This window comes from Pipra filicauda, unplaced genomic scaffold, assembly GCF_003945595.2.
Source record: "Pipra filicauda isolate LSUMZ 115617 unplaced genomic scaffold, ASM394559v2 scaffold3_size10097308_pilon, whole genome shotgun sequence".
In the NCBI taxonomy this organism is placed as follows: domain Eukaryota; kingdom Metazoa; phylum Chordata; class Aves; order Passeriformes; family Pipridae; genus Pipra; species Pipra filicauda.
Window position 1 is genome coordinate 2,229,820 of NW_024104532.1, and position 27,327 is coordinate 2,257,146.

General features: G+C 48.2%; 1 protein-coding gene across 1 annotated transcript; it reads left to right on the forward strand.

Annotated features, from left to right (window-relative positions):
* The first annotated feature begins 1,395 nt into the window (after positions 1–1,395).
* LOC113986806 (pancreatic secretory trypsin inhibitor-like) lies at positions 1,396–6,322 on the forward strand. Its single transcript, XM_027718828.2, has 4 exons — positions 1,396–1,456; positions 2,866–2,906; positions 3,514–3,626; positions 6,250–6,322. The coding sequence occupies exons 1-4, from the start codon at positions 1,402–1,404 to the stop codon at positions 6,320–6,322; spliced, it is 282 nt and encodes a 93-aa protein (XP_027574629.1). The 5' UTR covers positions 1,396–1,401.
* Positions 6,323–27,327: the final 21,005 nt, after the last annotated feature.

A 27,327-nucleotide genomic window follows, 5' to 3' on the forward strand; every position in this document is an offset into this window, starting at 1 on the left:
CAGGGAACAGTGCTGGATCGAGAGTAATCTCTTTCAGCTATAAAAAATGACTATCCCTCCTTCCCTTGCTCCTCAGAGGGTGATAACACCACATGAACCATTGTCCCAGGCCCGCTAAAGGACTGTTGCCTGCACTCAGAGGTCTGCGAACACCCAGCCCACCTACTGAGAGCTGCTGGGCGGGTCATACCCCAAACCAGCTTTACTCACTAAGTTAAAATAACAGATGCAATTGGGAGCAGTTCTTTCTGCCTCATGTCAGAGGGAAACCCAGCTGAGAGAGAGGAATCTCCCTCACCACTGAAGCAAAATCATGAGAGATGTTCATGGCAGGGGAAAGCATCCTCCACAGCTGTGTTCGGACTGGGACATCCCTTGGACAGTGGAGCAGCTGCCAGTGGAGCTGAGATTCCCCTCTCACAAACAGCTCCTTGAATTGCTCTTGGCATTGACTTTTCCCGTTCAGCTAATTAAAAATCTGTCTTTGAGTCATAAGCCCCCATTAGTAATAATTTGCTTTGCACTTCTCCAGTGATTTATGGCTGAGATATCAAAGTGCTTTAGAAACATTAATTAATCCTTCTAATACCCAAGGGACTGATCCACTCTCTGCAATGCACCACTGGTGGTGTAACTGTAGGAAATCCCCAGGGTTTACTCCAAACTACGGGCAGGGAGAGGGGAAAGGAGCAGCATCCAACCCAGTGGCTCATTTCAGCTGCTGCCTGCAATCAGAGATGTGCAGTCAAAATAGCAGCACTGAATGTGCAGCCTCAAGCGAGCCCCAGGCACAGCCAGGCTCCCTGCTCTCCAGCAGCAATTCTTGCTGCTGTCCCTGTCTGCCCAGGGAGGGAAGGGGAGCTGCAACACCCCAGCTCTGCTCTGTGGAACACACCAGGAAAGGTGTGTGTGGATCAAAACCTTCTTCACTCACAAGTGGTTTCACCAAACATCTTCAGCCTGAAGTGGCAGCGACAGGGCCATTAATCAAAGCCACACTACTCCTACTAACACATGTATTTCCCTTGCTGTCCTTCCTGTTTCTCCAATCTGCTGCTTGTACAAAGCCGCTTTATCACAGCTTGCGGTGCAGACCTAAGGCTGTGTCCCACACCTGGGATGGGGCTCCAGTCCTTGCTGGTGATAAGGATTGTTAACTCCATTGGCTTCGGAGAGCCTTTCATCTTTGTGCACACCAATGAGCCAGTTGCCACCTGGTGTTGTCCCAGTACTTTGAATGTTGTCACCAAAAGACTGTGGGGTGGAGCTGGCTGTTTGGTGTGGTGCCAGAGACTGGGAAAGATATAAAGGTCCCAGCAGACTACCAGAGACAGGACCTCTGACAGACTGAGGAGTGTCCCAGTTTCTCTCTGCTGTGCGCAGTGAAACATCACCTTGACCATGAAGGCAACTGGCATTTTCCTGCTCCTCTCCCTGGCACTCTGTTGCTACCAAGGTGAGTGCAACATTTTGCTTAGGAGCCGTTTCCCCTCCTTGCTAAAGCTCCCAGGTCTGTCATATGGGAAGGTGAGTCTGGGAACAGGCCAGCTGGTGCTGGGACCTTGCTGTGGCCCTGGGTAGGGAATGCTGCAATGGCCAACGTGCATTAAACCAGCGGTCTGTTAGCAAGCCTAAAACAAAGGCTTGGAAAGGGTGCCTGGCACCTGCTCCCAAAAATGAGCAGACCTGCTGAGCTGATGCTCTTCCTTCAGGGCTACGATTCAGCCTGGAGCTTCTGATTTCTAGGACAGTGTGATCCTTTTAGACTGAATAGGTGCTATTCTGGTTTTAAAAAAGCAAATCCAAGAAGACAGGAAATGAATCTATGCAAGGGAAAATGCAGCTCTCAGTACCAAATCCAATGTTTAAGCCAACTGTGTTTTCAAAATCCCATATGGTGCAGAGAGATGCAAACGTGAGCTGTTGCTGCTCCTCAGGTCCTGCTCACCGGGGATGTCTGTGTTTGTGGGTTCATTCAGAACAGGAGGGTGCTTCAAAGCAAGTCCTCCACCATCCTGTTTACTGCGCGGCAGTTGCCGCTGCAGACCTGTCTGAGCACAAAATCTGGACTCATTTCAGATGAACTGAGCACGTAGTGAGCTACAGCTCCTGGGTCTGGATCAGTGCTAGTCCAAAGTAAAAACCCTGAAACATTAAATAGAGATATAATCTGGATCCTCCATATAGCTGACTTCTGGATCTGTAAGAAACCCAAGATCTTCTCAGTTCTGACTTTTGCTGAACAAATCTGGGTTGTTTTTCAAAATACATTCACCACATGTTCCACCCATGTGATCCCAGTTGTCAGCTCAGGGCTGGAGAAGCCAGCTGAAGTCACGGCTTGCTCCCACCAGCTTTGGTGTGAGACCTCAGGGTCCAATCATTTCTCCTTCTAGTAGAGACCTTCAGCAACTTGTCTTTTGCTTTGCTTCTCTGTGGTACAAACCTACTGACAGTAGAAAAATCACTCTGGATTTACTCCAGCACTGGTCCAGCATCAGCAGGAGTTTCTCATTTACTCATGAATGTGTGATAAGAGGTAAGAAAAGCCCCCTTTGCTCCTGACAGCTGGCAGGCGAAGTCACTAGAAGTGTATCTTGCCTTGGCAGGGCCTTGCACCATCATGGTGTTTCTGCCAGGGGAAAAAGGCATATGCATCAGGGAGGGACCCAGATGAAAAATGTGGGAGATCCAAGGGGAGAAATTGTTTTCTGGGACAAAGGTGTTTGAGTGAAGACATACAGTCCTCAGGCTAAAGCATCTTTATTCGGTTCTCCTTGAAACCTGCCCAAGTTGTGGGTGCTAAGACATCTTCTCTCTCTCTCTCTCTCCCCCCCCCTCTCTTTCTCCCCACTCTTTCTCTAGGAATTGCTGAGGCGAATCGAGCTGCTGGCAGAGGAAGAGAGGTGAGGGCTCCTGTTTTTGTGGAGCACAAGTGAGACAGCACTAACCCATACAACTGGGGAGCCACAATTACTTAATTCAATGAAGTATAGTGGGTTGACAGCCCAAAGACGCCGGTGCCTGGGAATCTCATTCCACCTGCTGTGCCTCAGCAAAATCCCAGTGATGGTATTGGTTTTCCACTGTATTCCTTTTCCCCCTCCCCCTGCCCCACACTGGAGGAAAACTTATTAAAGAGCTGAATACTGCTGTCACCTGCCAAGAAGACAGCTCCCCTTACTCTCTGACTTTCAAGTGTGAGAACAGGTATTGTTGTGGCATGAAAATAAAAGCTGGGAAGAACATGGTCAGGCACTGCCCATGGAGCACTTATTTACTCTGTACTGTTACTCTTTAGGGTGTGCAGCAGTGCCAGGAGTGGAGTTCAGCTGGCCAAAGGACATGGTGGCAAAAGGTCCCAGTGTTTCTGAGAGCTCATAGCAGAGCTCTGAGCAAGCTGGAATGGGTTATCAAGATAGAAAAAATATGCACCTCGCTGTGAAAGCAGAGCTCCTTCGGTAAATCAAAAACATGATTAACATTTTCAGCATTACCCTTTTGTGTCTCCAGCCATCCTGTGACAATTTCAACCTAAGCAGAGGTTGTTCAAGGAACTTTGAACCCATCTGTGGCACGGATGACGTCCTGTACAGCAACGAGTGTCTGTTGTGCCTTCATAACCGGTAAGCATCTGAACCTGCTGCAAGGCTAAATATCACACAGATGAGGGCTACTACGTATGTCTGGGATTTCCTAGAAAGAAAGCTGTTTGCATGCAGCTGGGTGGAGCGTGGGCAGTGAGCCCAGCACATCTGGCACGAATCTGGCCTCCTGCACAGATGCTGCACCCACTGCTCTGAGCATGTGGACTCTGGCTGAGAAATAGGTCCATTGTGTGCAGCTCAGCACATGAACTGCCCACAGGCAGGGGCTACACGGCCAAAATCTCCCCCTACCTGCAGCTGCCAAACTGCAGCGATAGCCCAGACTGTGCTGGCGGGCATCCAGGATCTCAGACAAATGGCAAATTCCTCAAAGTCTGCCCAGATCTAGCATGGAGGCAGAAAAATATTTTTCCAGATGACCTCAGATGTGTGGTGGCTGAGGAAAAACTATGTTTTTTCACCTCAGCAATTTATAGCTCAGCTCTGCTTTTTGTCTTCTCTACATATGCAAGGATACAATTTGCTCTGGGTATTTTTAAGAATGAGCTTTATATTTAATCTGTGCTAGTGCCAGATTGCACTGTTTTAGCAGAAGGCCAGGCCCAAATGCTAGCAATGTCTCTGGCAAGACTTGATTCACTTCATCTGGCTTGGGCCCTAGGTAATTTAAAGTATATTTATACATTGGAAGCACTCTGTGTCAGACAAGTGAAGGAATTACTTCCAACTCAATGCTATTAGGTGGTTTGAAAATCTCTGTTGGGAAGATTGAGTTTTATCTGGAGCCAGATGCCCCAGTCTGCAGGGTTAAGGGAGCTTCACCCTTGACTTCACCTGGTGTAGGTAGGGATTTTTGGTGATCAGGCTCACAAGCCCATCTGCCACCAGCAGAGACATCTCTAACAGAAGCTCAAATTCCATCTTTTATGTTCCTGAATGTGGAGCCAAATTCTGCTTTAGGGAGCATTGCCTCCCAGCTAACTCTGCAGTGACAAGGAACAGAGTCCAAATCACTAGAAAAAAGAGCCTGGATAAGAATTGTTGGTCTGGTTGTCCCCTCTTTGCTTCATTAACCCAGGCTGCTGCCCTATATTCCATTCCTAGCCTGCTCAATCGCTGGTTTACCTTTTAAGGCTGAAGATGATGCAGTCAGGCAGAGAGATGCTGAGTGGGATCTCCTGAACAAAGGCAGCACGGTTAATGACCCGGCACGGCCTGGCAGGGCAGTAATGACCATGCTGGAAGGCAGCAGCCCAGCACCAGCTGTCGCCTGCCTTGTGCAACAGATGGGGGTGGGAGGTTCATCAGACACAACATCATTAGGGCATTGGCCATGAACCAGGAGCCAGTTAAAGTGAATGAGAAAGGCTCCAAAGTCAGCAATGCTGGAAGCAAAGTGGCGTCGAGGATGCTTCATCTCCCCAGTGCAGAGAACAGCTTCAGAGAGTTGGGAGACTTCAGTGGTCACAAGAAGGAAAGTTTGGGGTACAAAAAAGAAAGAGACTGAGCTGGTGGTATCTCCAGAGCCAACCAGGGGAGAAGGGTTGGATGAGAAGCTGGGGCTAGTACCCACCTTGTGTTGACAAGCACTGTGTCCCTGGACCTCTTCAAATTCCCCTTTGTGCTCTGAGCAGCTGCAGCTGGAAATGTGCTGCTCCTGCAGGTCAGAGCCCCAAGCCTGGCAGCTCCCCTCTACTGTTCTCAAGCAAAGAAATTCTGAGGTTAGGAACAACAGCTGTTTGGTCTCCTGGCCACAGTGATCTGGGCCAGGTACCAGGACTCTGAAGCTGCCTGGTGCCAAATGTCTTCAGGGAGAGATAAACGGAGTGTCCTCATCTATAGAGCTTTGGTTCATGGGGAAAAGTCAGGTAGCCGAGAGGCAGGATAAAGTGTCATTTGCAGTTTTGTGTGTGCAACTGGTCTGACAAGAGCTGGAAGGCTGCAAGGACTCTGGGAATAACTGTGGAGAGCATCTGGTGGGTCCCTGCAGCAGCAGTGTCTCACTTGTCGCCTTTGGTCATTTCACTGTGACCAGCATACAAAATGTGTTTTGCAAAATGCAAATCGTTTTGCCAGCATTTCTCTATGCACCTGAGAAATGGGTCTGTCTTTACAAAGAGGAGAATGACATGATTCCATGTGAAAATGGAACAATTCAGAGTAATCAGGTCTACTACTGGGGGAAAAAAAGATTTATTTCTTTTAAGGTGCCCTTTTAATATTTTCCTCACTTTTGCTGCAGAAAAAATCAGGAGGGGAGACTGGGAGCAGGCCAAACCCCAAACAAGACACGATGGCAGGCATTTGTCTGTAAAAACCTACAAAACAAATTCATAACCTTTATTGTTTGCAGCCAGACAGGCATTAGAGGTGTCTTAGTGCTGTCCTGCAGCACAGAGGTGAACTATTCTGCCAGGAGGTGTCAGGAAGCACTCTTGAACTTATTGGAATTAATTAACACATGTCCATGGTAACCCTGAACTCCCTGTCAAGAATATGTGTCCTTGCTTGCTGTGAATAACACTTAGATGATGATTTAAGCAGTATTTTCTTTTCTTTCTGCCTTTGTCCTCTGAGCCAGGCTCTTCTGTGTCTCAGGGACCCGAAGGCACCCTCCAGCATGTTTAACTGTCTCTTCCAGGCAAAGGGGCGCTAGTGTGCGCATAAAGCACAGAGGAATGTGCCAAAACCCCAATGCACGCTCCACTGACTAAGAGGCACAACCTTTCTGGAGAAGAGAGCACAAAGCTGTTCCTCACCTGCAGAATCTCCTAATAAAGTAGAAGCATTACCATGTCGTGCTTTGGGATTTCTTACACACACAGCAGACCCCTTTCCCTGACACTTATAGTACCTCCCTGAAAAATATGGCTTGTGCTGGTTATGTCCACAAAGAGCTGTGAGCAAATCAAATTACCGACAGAGATGCAGAGACAAGGTGGGGACATGCCCAAGGAGAGAGCCAGGCTTGACAAGGAGGCTCTTTTTTGCATCAAGAATTTTGTTTTTCTTTCCTAAACTTCCAGCGTCCACACAATAGGAGATTTTAGCATTCTCATCACTTGCAATTGCATTTGTTAAATACAGGGCATTAAAGCCCTTACTCCAGAGTCTTTGCCAGGAGGAAGAGTCCAACAAGTCATCTCCACAGTGACATGCCTCCAGCCTTGTCCATATGCCCCATCACATGGTCCCTGTGCACCAAGAGTCACCAGCCTCACACTTGTCCTGCAGTTCACAGCTACCCACTGCCTCAGAAAACCCAAAAAGCTCCATTTTTCCAGGCAAAAATCTTTTTGTTTCTCTTAGTGGCCTTGGTGTGCTTTGCTACTCGTACCAGGGCTGTGGGCTGATGGGAGAGGACATGCCCTGCCAAGAAGAACTTGGGGGTGCTGGTGGATGAGTGGCTGGACATGAGCCAGCAATGTGCACTTGCAGCCCAGAAATCAGCTGTGTCCTGGGCTGCATCAAAAGAAGAGTGAGCAGTAGGTTGAGGGAGGGGATTCTCCCCCTCTGCTCTTGTGAGATCCCACCTGCAGTGCCGTGTCCAGCTCTGGGGCCCCCAATACAAGAAAGATATGGACCTGTTGGAGCAAGCCCCAAGGAGGCCAAGAAGGTGCACCAAGGGCTGGAGCATCTCTGCAGAGGAGACAGGCTGAGAGTGCTGAAGTGTTCAGCCTGGAGAAGAGAAGGCTTCAGGGAGACCCTAGAGCCTCTTTCAGTACCTAACGGGGCTCCAAGAGAGCTGAACAGGGACTTTTTATGAGGGCCTGGAGTGACAAAACAAGGGGGAATAACTTCAAATTGACAGAGGGCAGGGTTCGGTTAAATATTAGGAAGTTATTTACAGTGAGGGTGGTGAGACACTGGTTGCCCAGAGAAGTTGTGGATGCCCCATCCCCAGAAACATTCAAGTTCAGGGAGCTTGGAGCAACCTGGTCTAGCGGAAGATGTCGCTGCCCATGGATGGGGGTTGGATCAGACACCCTATAAAGGTCCCTCCCAACCCAACCCGTTCTGTGGCTCTCCGCGGCGCCCGGCGCGGCAGGACGCGGACTGCGGGTCCCTGGATGGAGCGGGAGGAGGTTTCGGCACTGGAGGCCGCTGTTGCTCCGCCGCAGCCGGTGCCGCTGCCGCTGCCGGAGCCGAGCCCGCATCTGGAGCCCGCAGCTGGACTCCGCAGCTGGAACCCGCAGCTGGGGCCCGCAGCTGGCGGGGGGTTCCCGGCCGGGCGGGCGGGGAGCAGCGCTCGCCCCGCGGGCGCGCAGCGGGCTGGCGGTGCTGCTCCTCCCAGCCCTGCCGGGAGGCTGGACCCGCTGAGCTGGGGTAGCCGAGGCGCTCTCGGCCTCACCATATCCTTCTTCCTCACACCCCGGGACCCACAGGCAGGTTTGTGGGGAGCTCATGCTCCGCCCGGGAGGCCGCAAGGACATGAGTGGTCCCGGCAGGTCTGCCCTGAGCTGGAGGGATGTGTCTGCCTTGGCACTAGCAGTCCTGCCAGCTGTTCCCTGGAGCGCTGGGTATTCCACTGCTTGTGCCAAAGGGCTGTTATAAGTCAACACAAAACAGCCTGGGACAGAGCAGAGCTGGGGGTCAAATCCTCTTGTGATTCCTAAGAATCATAGCCCTTGAGTAAATGACTGTATGTGGGGCAAGCCAAATGCTTTGTCCTTAGCAGATCCTGAACTTCACTGTGGTTAGAAAGATGAGTTCTCTTCATGAAGAAGCAGCTGAAACACACGCATACCAAAAAAAAACATGATCAAGCTGAGAGAACTCCAACACTCGCTTGAAATTTCTAATGTAACCAGATGCAGCTGAAGAGGGGGGAAACACGGGCTCCTCTTCCCAGATCTGCCAACAAGTCTGTGGTCGAGGGAGAGATGAAAAACCACTCACTTTGCCAGTATGTAAAATTAATGCACTAAAGGTGGTAGCCCCAAATACACTTGGGACTGTGAATTGCCTTGACATCTTGGCACACAGGGAATCCTGGAAGGGTCTCCCACAGCTGGGATATTGCTGATTCTGCTGCATCATGAGAAATGGAGCATAGTTTTACCTGGAGAGATCTCTGTACATGAGGCTTGGCAGGGGGGAAGCTGAGCCTCCTCATGCAGTTCACTCACTGCTCTTGGACTTTGTGGCATGGCTAAACCCAGCTTGGCTCCAAACTCATCCAAGTTGGTTTCTTCCGCTCAGTAGAACATTGGAAAGATTGCACTGAGGCCACCTTATGCCAAGCAAAACATATCTCCTGCCCATGCCATTTCTGGGAAACATCACCCAGTATTAGCCAAGAGCATTTCTTAGATGAAGTGAGGTGCTGACCGAGCCTGCAAAACAGCAGGTCTCGTCAGCCGCATGGCTGAGCGCAGCCTGCATCTCCCCAGGCACTCTTCTGATGAGAACTGGCATTTCTGCTAAATGTCAGCCACATCCATTCCACAGCAAGGTCCATATCAGGCTTGAGATCATGGGAAGCAGCAGGTCAAGGGCTGCTCTGTAGGTACTGCACAGTGGGGACGTATCAGGCAGAACCAGCAGCAAGTTTCCAGAAGTGAATGATTCCTGCCCATATTTCAGTTTTGGCTTGAACAAGGGCAAGTCTGAGGAAGCTTTAGCAGGCGCAAAGGTGTTTCATTGACCTGTAGACTAGGTTTAGTTTAGACTCATCCACAAAAGCCAGTTTTCTACCCCCATAAGGGTTCTTCCCTGAAGCCAAGGAGGGGAACACTTCATCCTAGCTGCTCCTCTGCCATCTGATCACCAGCAGAGCCTGGGCTGTCCTGCCAGCAGCCAACTTGACTTTTCTGAAGCACTACCTTGTTTCCCTGTGTTTCCATGATGCTGTTTCCAGTGCTGGTGAGCTGTCAGGGATGGGAAGAGTAAGGGGAAGAAGGGTAATGGCTTCAATTCTTGGTTTCTTTGTCTGTCTAAATAGCTGCTGCGTTTCAGACTCCTTACAAGGGCAGTGCTTCTGGTGTTGTGTTTGGGAGAGACCTGAATGCATTTTGAATGATGCAACTGGGGAAAAACAGGGTTTGCCAAATCAAAGGAAGGACACAGCCATCCACCTCCCTCCATCTTCCCTCCTGGCTGCTCTCAGAGGGCTCAGCCAGGGCAAAAAGGGAAAGGCCAGGGGCACTTGGTGGGTAAGGAGAATCCCAAAGGATGATACAAATGTTGGGGAGGGGGCCTCAGCCTGGGAAAGCATGGGCAAAGAGCAATGCAATTCCTGCCCCAGTGCCGTGCTCTGGGTAACAAGTAACTGAATGACAAAGGGGTGAAAAGCCAAAAATAACCATGATGGTTGCAGCAGCTGGGGCTCCACAGAGAGCAGGATACCCACAGGGCCCAGCCCCTGCCAGCTCCCAGCCTGCCTGCCCTGGGAGCACCAGCACATCCATGGGAGGAGCAGGTGGTTTGCAGCTGGCGAGGCTTCCCCTTCTCTCCCTCCTCCTGCCATCCAGGTGCATCTCTCCTGCACTCCTTCACCAGGATTTGCTGTTCAGGTGGAAACTTTTCAAAGCAGGGTCGCATCCGGCTCAGTGTATCCAAAGCAGCCCTGGGTACTGCCAAGCCTCAGGAATGTCACAAGGCTGATGAAAACCAGGCAGCTAAGGACAGAAAACCCAGGGGAGCATTTTCTGATCAGAAAACCATGTTTCTTTAAATTCAGACTTTTCTGCCAGTAAAAATTCCTGTAAAATTCAGCTGGGGAAACCCTTCCCCCTCTGTCTCCTGGAACACTTTCCTGAAACTCCCGCCTGGGAGGCAATATCTATTTCCATTGCCAGTGGCATTTGACTTCATAATGTCATGATAGCAAACTGTGAATTCAGCTTTAGAACTGGACTAAGAGACTTTAGTGAAATGCAATGCCCCAGCTGAGAAGAAGCTCTGGATTTCTGGTAGTTGCAAAATATTCTTGTTTCCAGGCCTGTTTGGAAGAGACAGCTTTGGCACCACCTTTGCCCACTGCAGCCTTCCCCAGACTTCCTCTGCTAAGCAGGCTTCTATTTTAGCCACATTTTCAACATCAGGTTGTTTTTTCTAGACTGGAAATAAGCACAGTCTTCCTCAGATTTTCTGCAGCTTTCCTTGGGGTGTATTCAGTTTCAGGAGGCTTGTTTTCGGGGAGCTGAATTAAACCCAGTTTGGCAGGTTGGCAAAAAGAGCTCCCCTTTCCAGACACCCCAGGGGAACCCCCCTGCTGCCGATGAAAGGCTCCTGTGTGTTATGATGCTGCCACCAGCCACCTCCTGGATCTGTCCTTTGGCAAAGGATGCAGACAGTGGTGTCCCTGTGCCCAGAGCAGGGCAGAGATCCAGAGCCTGCTCTCCTTGATGGGTACGCAATCGCTTCAGCTGCTGCTGTTGTGACAGCCTCAACAAGAGATGTCAGGAGTGGCAGCAAATGCAAACAGTTTTGTCATGGTGGAGAGGCAGCTGCCAGCCCAGCGCAGCAGCACTGCTGTGGCAGAGGGTCACGCTGCCAAGCTTGAGGCCACAGAAGAAAATACCAATTGGTTCCACCTGAGTAGGAAATGACAGTGCTAACACTCTGCAAAGGAAAAGTCTGACCGAAATGGAAGGATGCTTTTAAACTGCAAATTTCCTTTCATCTAAACCACAGCTCAGGCTACACTGGGGAAAAACTGTCCTTGGCAAATGTATGGGAATGAGCTGGAAGTGGCTCTACACCAGTACAGACGGTCTGTCCCCAGGGCTTAGTGGGGCTGTAGCGGGATCATCACTAAATAAGAGAGTGGACACTTCTCACTGAAGGGCTGAAACCACCCTGATAACCACAGACATGGCACAAATAGCCACAACTAGAGCTGCACATTTGAAGTGAGATCTCAGCTTTTGCTTTCTAATGTCTCTGAGCTGTTACAGAGAAGTCAGATGACAGTAATAGTTTGTATTTCTCTCTATCAAAAGACAGTAAGCTTCCAGGAATCAGGAGCATCCGAAGTGCTCTGCAGCCAGCACAGACAGCGAGGCAGCACTGCCAACATTTCAACACTTGTTTTCTGGCCTTTATCCTCCATCAGGCACAGTCCACTTTCAGCAAGGACAGGAGGGGCTGGAAGTGCCAGCTCTGCATGGTGCTGGCACGTGAAGCTGGATTCCTTGCGCTCTGCACGCTGTCGGAGACCTCTCGGCACTGCAGTCAGCATTAGCACTGCGGGTGGATTCAATGCTGAGAAGTTCTGCTTCCTTCCAGCTAAGCAGCACAGCTCCTGGAAAGCTCCCAGGCAGAGGTCCTGTCCTTCACCTGTACCAGAACAATAACCTGTTGTTGTAGCATGGCTCAACAGGATTCTAGGCTTTTTCCAAAAACTTAAGCTCTTTGCTACCTGCAGAAGGATGCCACAAATAGAAAATCATGTGTGCAGTTTAACCCAAGGGGCTTCTGGGCTCTGGGAGAAGGTTGGATCCTTCCTGGTACACCCTGGCATGGAAGCATGTAGTGATCCACCCCCACACCTACGTGGTAGGATGCTGGGAAGCTCTCCCTTGCTGGCAGATGGTGTAATGTGGCTTGAAGCCACAAAGACATTAGGTCAGTGCAAGTGTCCAGCTTCCAGGTGGCATCACTCTCATGGACCAAGATCTGATGCGTTAATCAGAGACCCCCTATCAGCTCTCTTTTCTGAAGTCATTATCCATAAGGAGAAGGGATGCAGCAGCCCTGCCTACACACCCTGTGTCTCCCAGTAATGCCCTCACGGGTGCAGATGGTGTTTAACTCCAGCAGTAGGATGCCCTGACCTGAAAACAAAAGCCAGGATGCCACAGGTTGGGCACATCAGAGGCTGAAGCACAGTGGGGAAAGAGCCAAGGCAAGGCTGAAGCATCAGGCAAGGCATAGCTGGGACAGAGAAAGATGTCCCACGGCCCTTGCACCAATGGCCACATGCTAGTTCAAAGGCAGGGAATGAGTTAATGCACACAGTAGTGAGATGGCACAAATGCCTGATTTTGTGTACCACTGCCAGTGGATATAGAGGAGCTCTGGATCCAGCTCCAGTGAGACACCACAGGGAGCTGCACCAGCATCGCTGCAGCTGCTACTGGGCTGAAGATGTTTCTGGCTGCCCCTGCACTTGGGCTGAAGTCGTTCTTCTTTCCTCACCCTACTCCTGGTCACAAGAACACAGGAATTTGGTAACCAAAGTGATTATTCAGTGCACATTTCCAAGGGTATGGAGCTAGGCAGAGGTCACTCTTCTGGCCTCTGCTGGCCTTCCTGGCTGGTTCAGGAGCTGCACCTGCATCGCTGCCAGCCAGTGGCAACACAGTAAGGAAGAACAGCATTTGCACCAGGACTTAAGCTCCTCTCCTCCATCTGACAGCAGAACCCACACAGTGCAGGAGGGGAGTAGAGGTCTTGGCCTGCCAGCGGGGATGGCATGTTCTAGGGAACAGCACACAAATTCATCCTATCTGGAAAGCTCTGGGAAACATGTGGACTGGGCTACAGTGTCTTAGCTAAATAAAGCCAGTGTTGGACAAAGCCCCACAGTTCTGCCCTCCAGCCCTTCCCTAGCCACTGACTGCCCCAGTTCCCTGAGATCAGCCACCCTTTTTCAACAAGAGCTTCTAATTTTGGTGCTCAGAAGCAGTCACTTACATGCCTGAGCTTTCCAGTTTGCACAGCAGTGCAAGAGAGATGTGTAGAGCATATAAACAAAGATAGAGTTCAATATCAAAGTCTTTCCCTAGAAAAACTGAAAGATTAAGCATAAATTGGTTTGGTCATAATGAGTGCACTATTATTTCTGCTGTTCCTTCTTACTCCAGAGCCACAAATACCCCCAAGTTCTTGGCAAAGGAAAGCAACTATCTGGTTATACTTTACTTCCTGAAAAGCAATTAACAAAAAGTTCTATTGACCTCTGTAGGCACTGGGATAGACAAGCATCTTCTAGTTCCAGCTCTGACATGTTCCCCATCCTGATCTATTTTTAAAGATAAATCCTGCCTTGGAGGCAGCTAATTGACTTCAAAGGCAGGTCCCTGCTTTTCCAGCTCTCTTACAGGTGAAGTGAGGGCTTTGGCCTAACAGGACATCTGGACAAGAACACATATATATAAAGTTGCATAGTTGAACTGCCACTCTCAGAAATAAGGCCCATGAGAGCAAAGTCACCCATAGTAACAACTCCCCATGGCAGGAGCACTTTCCCAGGCAGACAAGTTCCCGTTCATTGGGGCATGGTATGTACAGCCTCCACAGTTTATCACTTTCAGGATCTTGTGCCTATTTTAAGCCCATAATTCTTACTTGCTTCTGGAAAACACTGCTTGGCTGAACCACTGAAATTCAAGCAAAGGAAATGAGCTCCAAGTTCTTCATGGAAACTGTAAGTGCTGGAAACAGTGTGGCTGCAATTCTGAAACCCATGAAGGCTTCCTCATCCAAAAACCCTGATCCATATATATAATGGCCAGAAAGGTCCTAACCAAAGTGGAAGCTGGAAAATAGCACCTTTGTCACATTATCCTCAGGTCACCCAATGGAGCTGCTGTCATACACCTGCAGGGTCATCATACCAGTTTCCACACTCCTCTTCTGCTACTATTCAAAGCATTTGATTTTAGAGAAACCTTCAAGCAAGCCCTTGACTCCAGATCAACAGCCTGACACACGTGCTCTGCGCAAAAGGGTCAGCACCACTCCCTGTCCCTGCTTGCCTTGCACGCATTTGGCTGCACCATGAGAAATGAGCCAGAAATCAGACTGGGGCACAAAGAGTAGCCACACAAGCTGTTTTGCTTCAGCTAAGATAAGGACAGAGACCAAAAGGAACCTCAGAGAAAAACTAAAAATATCACTGCAAATTTGTAGCCTGGCAGTGTGCCTAATTAGGCATTGCCCACATTGAGAGGAGATATTCCTGTGAAAACCTGATGCTGGGTAACTCGCTGGCCAGCCTGTAGATGGGATCTTGCATAAACACCTACCACTGGAAATCCAGGAGGGGAGATGTAACGGGAAGCGGCAGGAGGCACATAAATGTAATTTTCTCTTCCTCTGATCAAGCGTGCTGAAGAATACCTTGGTCGTGTTGAGACAGAGTGTGAAAACCACCTTGTCAATAGATAGAAATCATGGGGTTGTTGCATCAGTCAGGGCAAGAGTTTTATTTCTAGACCATCAAGGGAGAAATAATTCTTTAGAAAAATCAATGAAATTTAAATGAGTACATAGGAATGGCTGTTCTAGCCCCAAAGGTCCATCTAGCCAAGCACTGTGCTTCCAGCACAATATGTCCTTCATCAAGAGAACATAGTTGTGCAGTTCCCAGAGGCACCATGAACGTGAGAGATGTGTGGAGATGTGAAGTGCCACACAACGGACTGCCATCCACTCGTACACTCCCAGTTCCCCCACATCCAACATCAAAATTAGGCTGTTTGGGTAGTTCTGCTGGTGGATCTGAGGGCTTGGCAACCCCTTTCACAGCCTCAGTTCAAGATCCTGAACAAGGACTCAGGGGCACCACATCCCCATTGGCAGAGCCAGGCGGGAATTGTCTTGGCAGAGAGCTGCTTCTTGGACCAGGGGTCACATTCCCCTCTGTGTGGCTGAATACAGAGGGGCTTAACTGTCCCAGAAACCCATCTGGATCATTTCAGCTGGGCTGGAGGTCTCAGTCCCATTCTGCCACCCCTCCTGAAACCCAGGAATCAGAAAAATCTGTCTGTGCCATGGGAAAACTGGTGAGGTGTCTCGTGGGCTCCCACAATTTACAGGGAACCTAATTAAATACCAAGAGGTGCTTTTGTCTGTTCACAGCTTCCATTCTCTTCTTAACACTTAGCCACCAAGGTCCATGGTCTCAGCTCAAAATTTTACTCTAAGAGCTGGTTCTGGCAGTGTCTGACTCTGCAGCTCTGGAGTTGAACCCTTCCAAAATGCCATCAACAGCTGTGCCATCTCTCTAATACCATGATAATAACCACAAATTAATGCACTCATAAAAAATAAAGTTTGAAGGAGCCTAAGGAGCTCAAAGCTGTAGCAGGTATTTTTCCCTTTCTTTTCAAAGACTTCCAGTAGTGGAATTTCAACAACTTTCCTAAGAAACCATTTCTCATCATCTGTGTCTTTCTTGTTTGGCTTACAGTCATGACATCTTCTCTTAGCCGTGAAAGACACAGAGAAAAAAAAATTTTCTTCTTCTTTTCAGTAGCATTTTACACATTGGAAGAGCTTCACACATCCTATTTTACCTCAATCTTAAGTAAACAATTTTCTTTTATTCCATCTCCTGCTAGGTTGGATTTTCTCTCCTTCTGCCTGTTCCTACTGCTGTCTTCTATTCTTACCTCAATCCAAAACTCAAATCTAATGCTGATGCTTTGGGTGAGCACCATCGAGCCTTTTCTACCAGTCTTCTCATAGGAGACGTTGACCTGCAAAGACCATGAATTATTCAGAGCAGCTCTTTGGCATTTCTGCTTCACTGACACACAACACAACACTGATCATTTCACCTTCATAGCTCCTGGCAAAGTCTGTCAAACCTCGGCCTCGCTCACAGCTACCCCTTTAACATCCTGAAAGCCTTTGGAGCACCCCACACTGAGACCTGGTGACTTCTTGCTCTTCCAGCCCTAACAACACATCTTCAGCTTCTAGGATTGACAATACGTTTGCAAAGGAGATGTGAGACTTTGTCCTCCTGCTCTTTAATTGCTGTCCTTGCCCCAGGCAGATCCATGAAGTCACCAGCCGTGATGAAATCCTGCATTTCTCGTGTCTGTAAATATTTTCTAAGATTTTATTTCCTCCTTAAGACTTCAAAAACTAGGTCAAAAAGAACAACTGGGATATTTAAGAATCAGGTTTGCCTTTGGCTTTTATGATCAAGGATGCTTTAAATATTGAATGTTCAGCTGTCAACATAAGGACTGACTTAATAATAAATGTCTGACATTTCAGTCATTATTCAGAGTTTCTAATCCTTCTCCTCCCTCCAGTCCCTGGCTGTTTACTGAAAGATTCACGTTGATGTTTGCACTGTGAGCCTGGGAGCTGAAACAGGAGCGAAGCTCCTCGTAAATACCCAGCAGCCTCTCCCAGTCGACAAACCACTCCGGAAGGTCAGCAGCATGTGCAGGGGAGGAGAGGATGCCCGGGGAGGGCAGTGCTATGGGAACCTGCTAATAAACCCAGCACAGCAGTCGAGGCTTGCGAAAGCCTGGGCTGGCTGCCACATGTGGATCAGTGCTAGTGTGGTGCTCCACGGGAGGGAGAGCACCAGCTGGGCTTTGCGTTAGCTTTTTTCACTTCTGTGGGCTCCCACACCACTCCACAGGCAGTTTCCTTCTTCTTTTTGGCTTCTTTTTTTCTTCTTCCTTTGCAGAAAAACTCGAGCTCAGGAAGAGCTTTCCAGCTTTTAGCAGAGCCTGTCTGTGCCAGCTTCCCACAGTGACCTGTGGCCACTGCAGCATCACTACAAAGTGAGAGAACACACAGGAGGGGACAGCTGCATCCCAGCACACCCCTGCAAGTCATGCCTGGGACCTGTGGGAGTCATACCACTCATGGGAAGGGACACTGGTGCTAGGCCGTTGGTTTTCATAAATCACATAAAAAATATTTAGGTTTTTTAAATTTTCCTCTCTTAGTTCTAAGGTTTTGGCTTAATGTGTTCCATGTTTTGGGGATTTTTTTCTTTTTATGTTGTATATGGCAGCCTAATTACAATCATTTCATTGCCTCAAACTATTTGAAAGAAGTTACTACATATAATTAACTGCACTTACGTGAGAATAATGCCGTATCTAACACCATGGGACTCCATGGACACCACAGGAAGCAGTCCGTGCTCTCTCAGCAAATACCTGAAAGGGTTAACACACCAGCTTGCATCTGGGCCAAAATTCAAGTTTCCAACAGCTTATTAGATCAGTTGTGCACCCTCTCCATCCCAGGAGACACGTGTTGTGCCCTGGATATTTTTTGCTATATTTAGCAAAGCTGGAACAAGTTTTCCTGCAGGTAATTGCCCACCCCTCCGAAGGCACTGCAGGCTGGTTTCCAGCAGACCTGCAGCGTGCACATTATCCACTCAAGAGAAGGCGAAGAGCTAAATTCCTGGAAGTGTTTATTATGATTGGCTCATCTTGCCTATCTCACCGAAGCCTAACAGGCTCCCACCTTTTCTAATGAAAACCAAATTAAATCACATGTTGGTGTAGCTCCCACCCAGCTGCTTCCCAGGGGATTTCACGTGGCCCTCAGCACAAGGCACTTGCAGAGACACATTTTCCCCAGGTCAGACTGTCACAGATAGTTCACCATAACTTCAGCTTGTTTATTTGGCTGATCAATATCTGAAAACACCACGTAAATCTGAGTGTCCTTCAGTAATCACAGCACCACATCACTGCACACAAGGCAGATAGGATCTCCAGGTGGGATGCACAGCCTCTTTTAGGTAAGGATGGAGGCATGCCCAGCTCCATCCATTTACCTGTGTGACCACGATCCTTTTCTTTATGACAGACACCCAAGCACCAAGCTCAGTCCCATTTTCCTGGCCATAAGCACTGTCCTGTCATCTTCTCACTCTGCTTCTCCATCTACAACAAATCGCAGCAAGGACACATTTCCTCCTCAGCTGATGAGCTGCTGTGTGCCCTGCTGAAAGTGTACACAGTTTTGTTATGCAAAAGATAGTACAAAAAGTCCCTTCCATGCAGCAGCAAACAACGCAAACATTCCTAAATGAGACCAGCCAAACCCAGAGGCGAATACCAGCAAAATCTATAGGAAGACACAAATTATTCCACTGCATGCCTGACTGCCAGAGGAGTTTTGCAAATGCTCTAATGAAGTCTGGACTACACCAACGCAAGGATGGCAGAAATTAATTCCTGATGATTTCCAGTACAGAAGCAGCTCTTCATCTGTCTTTTTCAGCCAATTTGCTTGAGTTTGCTTCTTTTCTCTTTAGGAATTAAGTGAATAAGTAATTACATGGGCAGAAATAAAACTAAAACTAAAAAAGAAAGTACGAGAGAAAATGTCTCCAGCTGACTGGTGGAAGTTGAAGCAAGCAGTGGCTGTAGAGAGGCGTCTGCCTCGCACAGCCAGGACTTCCAGGGCAGAGTTTGATCAATTAGAGCTTTACCAGCAGCAGATTGACTTAAAAATACATAAACCAGCTGGCCCTGAAACTTCTGTTTTCCTCATGTACCCATCACTGACAAACACCAGCCATTTTTACATAGCCTTGGGAAAGCTCTTGTTCTGCAAATCATCGGTTTATGCAATTACAGTTTTCTCTGCTGAATGTCACATGTGCAGAGGTCATTGTTGGAGATAGGAAGGAGGCTTTTGTTCCAAGAAGAGACTCAAAGGCGTGCCACTTTTGATTGGAATAGGAGATATCCTTCTCCTTTTGCTGGTAGGACATGTATCCTCCCATGCATCATGTGTCTCTGACTGTCTACTTTGATGTGGTCCCTCTTCCAATGGCCACATGTCCTCTCACTGGAGTTCACACTGGGTCTTCAAGTAAGAAATGTGATGCTGTTGATAAAAGCTGCTTGCATGATATATCTGCAAGCCTGGAAGGTGTAAATGGCATCTCAGCTCCAGTGGCTCAAGCACTAAATACCAGTCACTGAGAATGAGCAGGTCTCCTGAAAGCTTGGGGATTGTGATAGCCTAGGCTGGGGCCAAAGAGTGAATGTACCTCCCTGATTCCTGATGGATATTTACACCAGCTTTTGATTAAAATGGCTGAAAAACCAGGAGAAAGGTCCTGCACTGGGAAAAAAATCAACTGAGCGCTCAAAGATAAATCCACAGTGACCAACGTTTGGGATCATGTTTCTCTATCTCATCAGACAGAAAGGTGTGCACCTGGCTGGACTCCAGGCTCAGAGCACACTGCCAAATCTCTCCGTGGAAAGCACTGAACAGGATGAAGCCCAAGCTCAATGGCTAAGGAAGCACTGAGCAGATACAGCTGCTTTAGAAGCTTTGCCTGGTGCAATACTTGAAATGGTGCTGACTCATTTCTTGGTGGCATCCCACCAGGGTCATACCCCTTTTTTCCTTTCATTTAGCACTGTCAATGTATCACAAACCAGGTAAATTCTTCCTGAACTGAATGATTCAAACAAGCTGTGCCTAATAGTCCATCTATCTCATTGCTATTTGTTTTGGCATCTTTGCCCGTTTTAAATCCCACTTAAAGCTGTCTAACAACCAAGATTACACCAGTCACAACTGCCGTACAAACATCTCTGTTACTATCTGTACACTAGAATTATGACTTCCCCCCCCTTTTGCTAATACAACACTGACAGCAAATCATACTGAGGTAGGAGGTAGGGGTGTGATGATAATTATGTTGTCCGAGTCCAAGGTGTGACACCAACATTGCCTGCTGGCACTAGACACTGCAGAAACCTGTGTAGGCTTGTAGCACACAGGCACACTGAGAAGGATCCACAGGTGCCCAGTTTAATAACAGTCTCTCAGCACTGCCATCCAATTCTCCTCTGAATAATCAGACAGGCTTGGCTGGTGTCAGGCAAAACAGACATCGCTTCTAACACCAGACCCTGCTGAGAGCAGCTCTGGAGGGACCCAGCCCTCCTGTGCAACGACGGGATTTGATCTACAAACCAAAGTGTCCAAAAAGATTTTGACAAAGTGACATTTAAACAGTGGTTGAAAATTCATCCAACCTGAATCTCTTGGCTGCTACCCCTCTCTGGCTCTTTCCAGTCTCCTGGAGCCAAGTACAAAGCTACCCCAAATCTCCAAAAAGAGCATGGAGGGGGGTTTGTGGTGCAAAATTTGAGGCCGTGATTTATGTCAGTTCAGTTGACATATGTCAATGAAAGCAACTCCTTTCACAAGTATCTGCCTGCCTCCTTCACACATCCCTACCCAGGAGCTCCCCAGCTGTGCAGATTTCCAAGGAAATGCTAAAACATTTAGAATTTAAAGAAATAAATTTTTATTTAAAGAAAGTAGTTCTTTTGAATCAGCTAAAAGCATCCAGGATTTCCTTTTCAAGGAATTCCCAAAAATTTAAAATGAAACATTTCCTGCCATTTTCACATCAGACACACTTCTACATCCCAGAGTTCCTACCAGAAGGTGCTCCAGCTCCACTACAATACAGTCCTCATGCCTGTTCTGTTTCTAAATGTTTCAGAAAACTCCAGTGGGTTTGCTCTGCACACACGAGGCAGTTCTTCCAGCACTCTCACTATCTGTGCACAGCACTTCATGCTTCATGAGCATGCATCCAAGAAGGTAGAACAACGGGATAATCCTAAAACCAGTTCTTGCAGTCCTTAGTTGTGTGCATGGCTCCAGATTTGTGCAGCTCAGCCTTGTTTGCATTTCAAGAGCCTTCAAGCAAACATTAGCTGAGAGGAAAAACAGATGGTGCAATTAAAAGCCCAAATTCTCCACCATAGGATGCCCTGCCAAATCTCTCAAACCTTCCGTCAAAGGCTGAACAGGGGAACTGGAGCAGGCTTTGCTGTCTCTGTGCTGTGCAAGGAATTGGGTGAAGGACTATTTCTAAAGCTCTAACAGTTTCCTTAAGGCAAAAGATCTGAGAGTCCTAGAAAATCAAGGGCCCAAAATGCCCATACAGGGTCTCAAAGCAGCAGAGACCAGCACTTCCTCTCTGCAGCTTTGTGGTAGCAGAGGCAAAAAGGTGAGTGAAACAGCTCTGGAGGCAAGAGAATGGAGAGCTTTGAGAGGGAAACATGGGTTCAGTAGTTGCAGCACCTTGTGTAAAGGGATGAAGTGGGACAACACCCTGTCTCACCAGCCAGAAGACACAGGGTGCCTTGCAGAAGGAACAGTGTAAGTGCCCCTCCATCCATGCCAGCATCCTCCTACGTGGAGGAGCCCAGTGGACCACAGAAGAGCTGCAGAAAGGCCTGGAGAAGCACCCAGGGCTGCACCTGGAGCACACACAGCAGCTAGAGAGGAGCAGAGGGTGTTATCAAGGGGCAGAGAAGTGTCTCCCCCAAGAGTTCACCCTCACCTGCAGGGCTGGCCAGTGTGGAGGGCCTTGCCAGTGGGATTGTCATTTGGGAGCCAAGTTAAGTTGTTCTGTTTTCAAAGAGCTCCAAGGAGGCTCAGAAATGTGAATTTTACTATTATCACATTCAAGAGCTGGGAGTTGAATACAACACTCTGATTTCCCAGGAATATTGTGAACATGGCTTAAAAACCCCCAAACAGCCAAGCAAGGTCTCGATAGCTTTGTCTTTTCCAACAGCACAAGACCAGACATCAGGAGCCAGCATGTGTCTCATAGCACACCCAGGGCTCTTTTTTCCCTTTAAAAAGCTTCATCCTTTGTGTGTCTCAACTTGCTCAATTTGCTTTGAGGGGTTTTTTTCCCACCCAAAGTCACTACAGCAATTCTCCTATTGCGCTCCTGACTGTTTGGTGTGAAATGCAGAAGGAAGCATTCATTGCTCCAGACTAGCACAGCATCTGCTTGGTGTCACAGCAGGCATGGCATGAGGTCAGGGCATTTTAGACTCCTCCACACTCCCAGGGACAAGGAGGAAACGTCACAAAGTCCCCCTGCCTGCCAAATCCAGGCAGCAGCTGCCAGAAAGAAGCTGTCTAAACTTCATAGCCAGAACCTGCACACTCATTTCCCTGGCACAGGCAGCATTTGGGACGCAGAGGGTTAGCAGTGAGCTCTGCACCTCCTCAAGCAGCTGGGAACCACAGTCCCCCAGCACAGCTTCCAGGAAGCACAGGAAGCCCTTGCTGAGTTTCCGAACAGAGCCCATCTCTTCCAGGCACTGACGCCAGCATTTGATGAGCTCCACATGACTCTGGCACCTTCAAAAACCACCATCATCCAAGAGCAATTGGGAATCCCCAGTTGGGAAGGGATACTGGGAATAAGGAGCACTCATCTCCACTGCATTCTGCAGTGCTGTCACCAGCACACAAAGTAGCAAGAGTCTGATCATATTTCAAGGAATTTTTTTTGCCCTCAGACCCAAAAGAGGAATTCAGCTTTTCTCTAGAAAGTGAAGTAAACCCAATGCTCATAGCCCTGCTGTTGCAGAAAGAAGTTAATCCCATGTTAGTTCTAAACGTGACTGAATCTCTGCCCAAAAGCACTGTCCTCCTGGATCCTTCTCTTTGCAAACCTCCCTTAGACCTTCAGACACATACATCCCATTTAAAATCACTCACATCCCAGGGAGATGTTGAAATTTAAATATCAGCATACTCTCACAACTGGCTCATAGGGACCAGAGCACCAGTCCTGCACCAAACCTCGTTTCCCTCCTCCAGACAGTTTTCATAGGGAGACTGCACTCTTCAGGTGCAGACACGCAGAACAAAATCCCTGCCTTGCAGTGACTGTCCCAGGCTGTGGGAGGGACAGCTTTCATTAGTTTTCCCAGCTGTAGATGTTTGTTTTATTTCCATAGGATGTTTCAATGAGGGTATCTCTCAAAAAGCTCTCTCTCCCACAAAAATCCAGCCTGCTCCTTGCTTTTATCTCTGTAAGAAGGAAACAAGATCTGCTAACACAATCACTGTGCTTTTAAGTCCACAGAATCGGGACATATGCCTGCATCCAACGCCAGCGCTATGCAAGAGCCATTTCCAAGCATCTGCTTCAGTGCTTTATTCCAAAGTATGTTTGGTTTGATTTTTTTTGTGGGGGCTTGGAGTAAAGAGGCTTTCAAAACATGCCCATGAATCCCTGTGGAGGAAGGTTGCACAGCAGGTTGTTCAGATGCATTATAGGAACTGTAATCAAAGGTGTAGGAGAGCAGAGCCAGAATTAGGATCCTGAAGCCAAGGAACAGCAGAGCCCCGTGGCTTTGCTGCCTCGGTCTCTGCAAGACTTCCCAACCCACCTCATTCTGTGATGCAGAGAGGGGTGTTTTCCATGATGGTGCTGTAGGAGCCCATGTAATTCTGCAGCTCAAGCCACCTTACCTACAGAGGAGACACAGTGTCCGTAAGCAGAGAACTGGGATGAGAAATGCAGCACACGATGCTCCAAGGTAAGGGCTGGAGCATCACAGAGGGTTTCTGGTGATGTGACCCATAGATCTGGACCCGGGGGGGGGGGAGTGAGATCATTTCCTTTGTCCAGCCCTGCAGTGACAAATAGCTGGGGGATAGATGTAGAGAAGTGACAGGCCCCTGAGCACCTGCTCTGCACAGCATCTGTACACAGACTTCATGGTCAGGATCCTTGGCCAATTTAAAAATAAAAAGCAACTTAAAAACATCACGTGTCACAAGACAGCTAAAGACATGCAAATCTTTCCTGCTGCAGGAAGTACTCAAGGTTAAATAGAAACAACAAACAATCAAAGAAAGAAACAAACAAACACTGCAAAGCAAACTACAGCAAAACTTTCTTCTTTTTAACAAGGACTACTTCTGTTGCCTGTGTGTTTGAGAAAGCAACTTGCTGATCCTCTCACAGCCAGGAAAGGTCCCAGTAGCAAGGGTAAGGAACTCATCAAAGCTACATTTTCATTCTACCTCTGGACTATCAAACTGCCAAACTAGGCTTATTCTCAGCAACACACCAAGGGAAACGCATCGTCCACACCTCAGCTTAGCCCTGAAGCAGACACTGTCCTGAGAAAACCCTGCCAGACCCACTGCAAAAAAAGCCAAGAAGAAAATGTGATTTTGCAGCTGGGAGTCTTGATTATCTCCCAAAGTAGCATTAATCCACCTCACCTTCCTAAACTCCACTAGGAAATAGCTGCAAGGAAGGGGCGGAGGAGGAAAGAACCACTTATGAAGCATCAGCTGCAGTCTAATTAGAGCTATTAGCAAGCTCTTAGTGGTGTTTATTAGCCTTTACCCAGCGTTGCTGAATGAAGCAATCCTGACATCAGCCTTCTGGCTTGGAGAGCAGTGCTCCAACCCCAGCTCAAGGATGAAAAGTATTCAGAAAGGTCAGGATGGTTTCAATCATATCTGCAGCTCTCCCAGTCAGCTCAAAGCTTGTTTTGGTCTCACAAAAACTAAAGTCCCAGAGAAGGGGAACCCACCCTGCATAAGGCATGAGTAAGATCATCCGGTCAGATGAGTTCCATCATGATATCTTTCTGAGTTAGAGGTTTCCTGCTCTGATTTATGGCTACTGAGTCATTTTGACTTGACAACATCATTCTGCCTTTGCTCTTCTGAGAGATGGCGATTGTCAACCACCTGCCCCAGGGATTGGGACAGGATGCTCTCAGAATACAAGGCACAAGCCCTGAGCCAAGCTCAGGACAAGCTGACCATGAGTTGGACAGGATTAAAATAAGATTTACATCTTCTGTTGCACAAAACATTCATCACTTGCTGCTGTTGGATGTCTTCAGCCTGAGAACAGTTTGTCTAAGATGAGGTGTTTCTTAAACATGTCATGCTTTTCAAAGGACATGCAGCCAAAAGCTGCATGCCTCAAGCAGGGCTAATCTCCCTGGAGTCTCTTATAGTAGCATATTTCAAGGCTATTTATCATACAGAAGGGACATTTAAAAATATACAAATTTGTATATATACAAGTATGTTGTAAATCATAGCCTTTGCTGCAAAGGAGCAGGAGGAAGAAACCAGCAATCACTCAATGTTGAGAAAATTTACGTGGAGGGATCTTAGCTCTGGGTTTGCAACAGCTAGTAATGGTTGGTGCAGCAGGGCCAAAACTACACAATCAGGGTGCCACTTGGGAAATTCAAAACATCCTTAACCAAAGGAAACACTGAACTCTCATATATCTTTCTGAAGCACATGCATAGTCAGGTAAAATCTTCCATATCCACATGTAGGACAAGCTGCCTTCTTTTGTGGTCTAGCTACCACAATTCACAATCTGTACAACGATTTCCTTTTCAGATAAGCAGGTCTCTGCCATCTCAATGGATGGGTCTGTCAGAAGTTCTGCTGAAGGAGAAAAACAAACAGAAAGCCTGAACTCCTAGGGCTGAGTGCCAGATCAGTACCTGAAAAGCTGAGCAGTCCTTTGCAGTCTGGCTCACTCCCAGTGTGTGTAACAACCGACTGCTGTGGCCGCGAGGTTTTGAAAGACAAATATGTATCTTTCCAAGATTGTGGTCACGAAGAATTGCAGTCTGCTTCTGCAGTGCTTTGCAGGACGGTGTTGATGGAAGCTTCCCCTGGGACATGGCTGATGTGACAACCAGTTCTGCAGGCTGTTGGCCGAGTCATGCCTGAGCCACCCAGCCCCTCAAAACCTGCAATGTTAGGAGCACAACTTTCCATCTTCATGAGCAAACACTGCACAGCATGAAGGTGTTGCTGCAGTCACAGCCACCTACAAGCAGCAGCAGCAGGGGCTTTTTTGGAAAACAAAATATAGTGAAAAGAAACTTTGATTTCCTCTTCACTACATCTCAAACTCGTGACTTCCAAAAAGTAGTCGTGTTCAGTAGAGAAATCCCACGACCATACTTTGCTCTCACCATCAGCATTTCCTTGCACATCCTCCAGCCTCTCAGGTGTCATTAAACATCAGGCCACTGTGATGGAAGGTGGATCTTGGCAGCCCTGCCAAGTCAACCACAAGTTCATGGGAGGGAGAAGCTGCTCCTGACCCTTCTGCTGATTCTTCCCAAGCATCTCAGAGTGGAGATGCCATTTTCCCCTCTCCAGGACCAAACATCACAGAAATTCTGGGGAGGGTGAGCCACCAGGAAGGAAAACGAGGTGTCCAGGAGGAAATCTGGCCCACCACCACCTTGGGTATCAGATCTCATCATCCCATCCAGCTCTGGGCACAGCAGCTCTCTGCCCACTGCTGCTGCAGCGCTGTGTGAACACACTGCCCTGCAAGGAAACACTGCTTGGTCTCAGGGATGCCTGCAGGTGATGATGTGAAATGTGAATAAGGAAAGCAGTTTGTGCAGAAGAGTAATGATCCCTTTGGGATCTTCCCAGTTTATACGCAATTACATCAAGCAGCTAAAAAGAACAAGTGCTCGGCAGAGAAGGGAGGCGGATAATCCGCTGGTGTAAAGCCCCGCAGCTCCCAGAAGCAGTAAACGATGTAAAGCAGAGCTGACATTTGAGGATGCATATGATCCTCTAGTTTATGTATGTCAGGACATCTGCTACTACAACCTCATACAGCTAAAACTACCCCTGTCTTCACCTACGGCTGCTGCTGAGCGTAGCGTAGAGCAACTCACTGGGCTGAGCCGCACGCAGGGGATTCCGCTCCTTCATGCCAATTTATAGCCAATTCAGGATTTCAGCAACTATTATTTATCACCAGGGTTCCCTGCTAACCGTTACCACATTGGTGAGAAGTTACTCAAAATGAGTTTCCAAATTATCAACTCTGCATTCATTTCTTTTATGTTCGTTTCAGTTTATGAGGAATGTCAGCAAATCACAGGATCCCACTCAGGGTAAATTACCTGGGGATTTTATGCATGATCGTTCTGCCGAGCTGCAAAGGCAGCACGGCAGCGAGCTCGTCACGCCGCTCACAGTGCCTAAGGCACCAGGGAGAAGGAGCCCAACTGCTTCCAAAGGGTGATCAGGATGGAAAGATGCTTAAAACATCTTGCAATGGATGAGGCTTCCCCGTGCAGATTAGAGAATGCCCAGGCCATGCACCCATGTCCCAAATCCTGCAGCATGGTTTCACTCTCCCCGAATTTATCATTACTGAATGAGAGAGGAA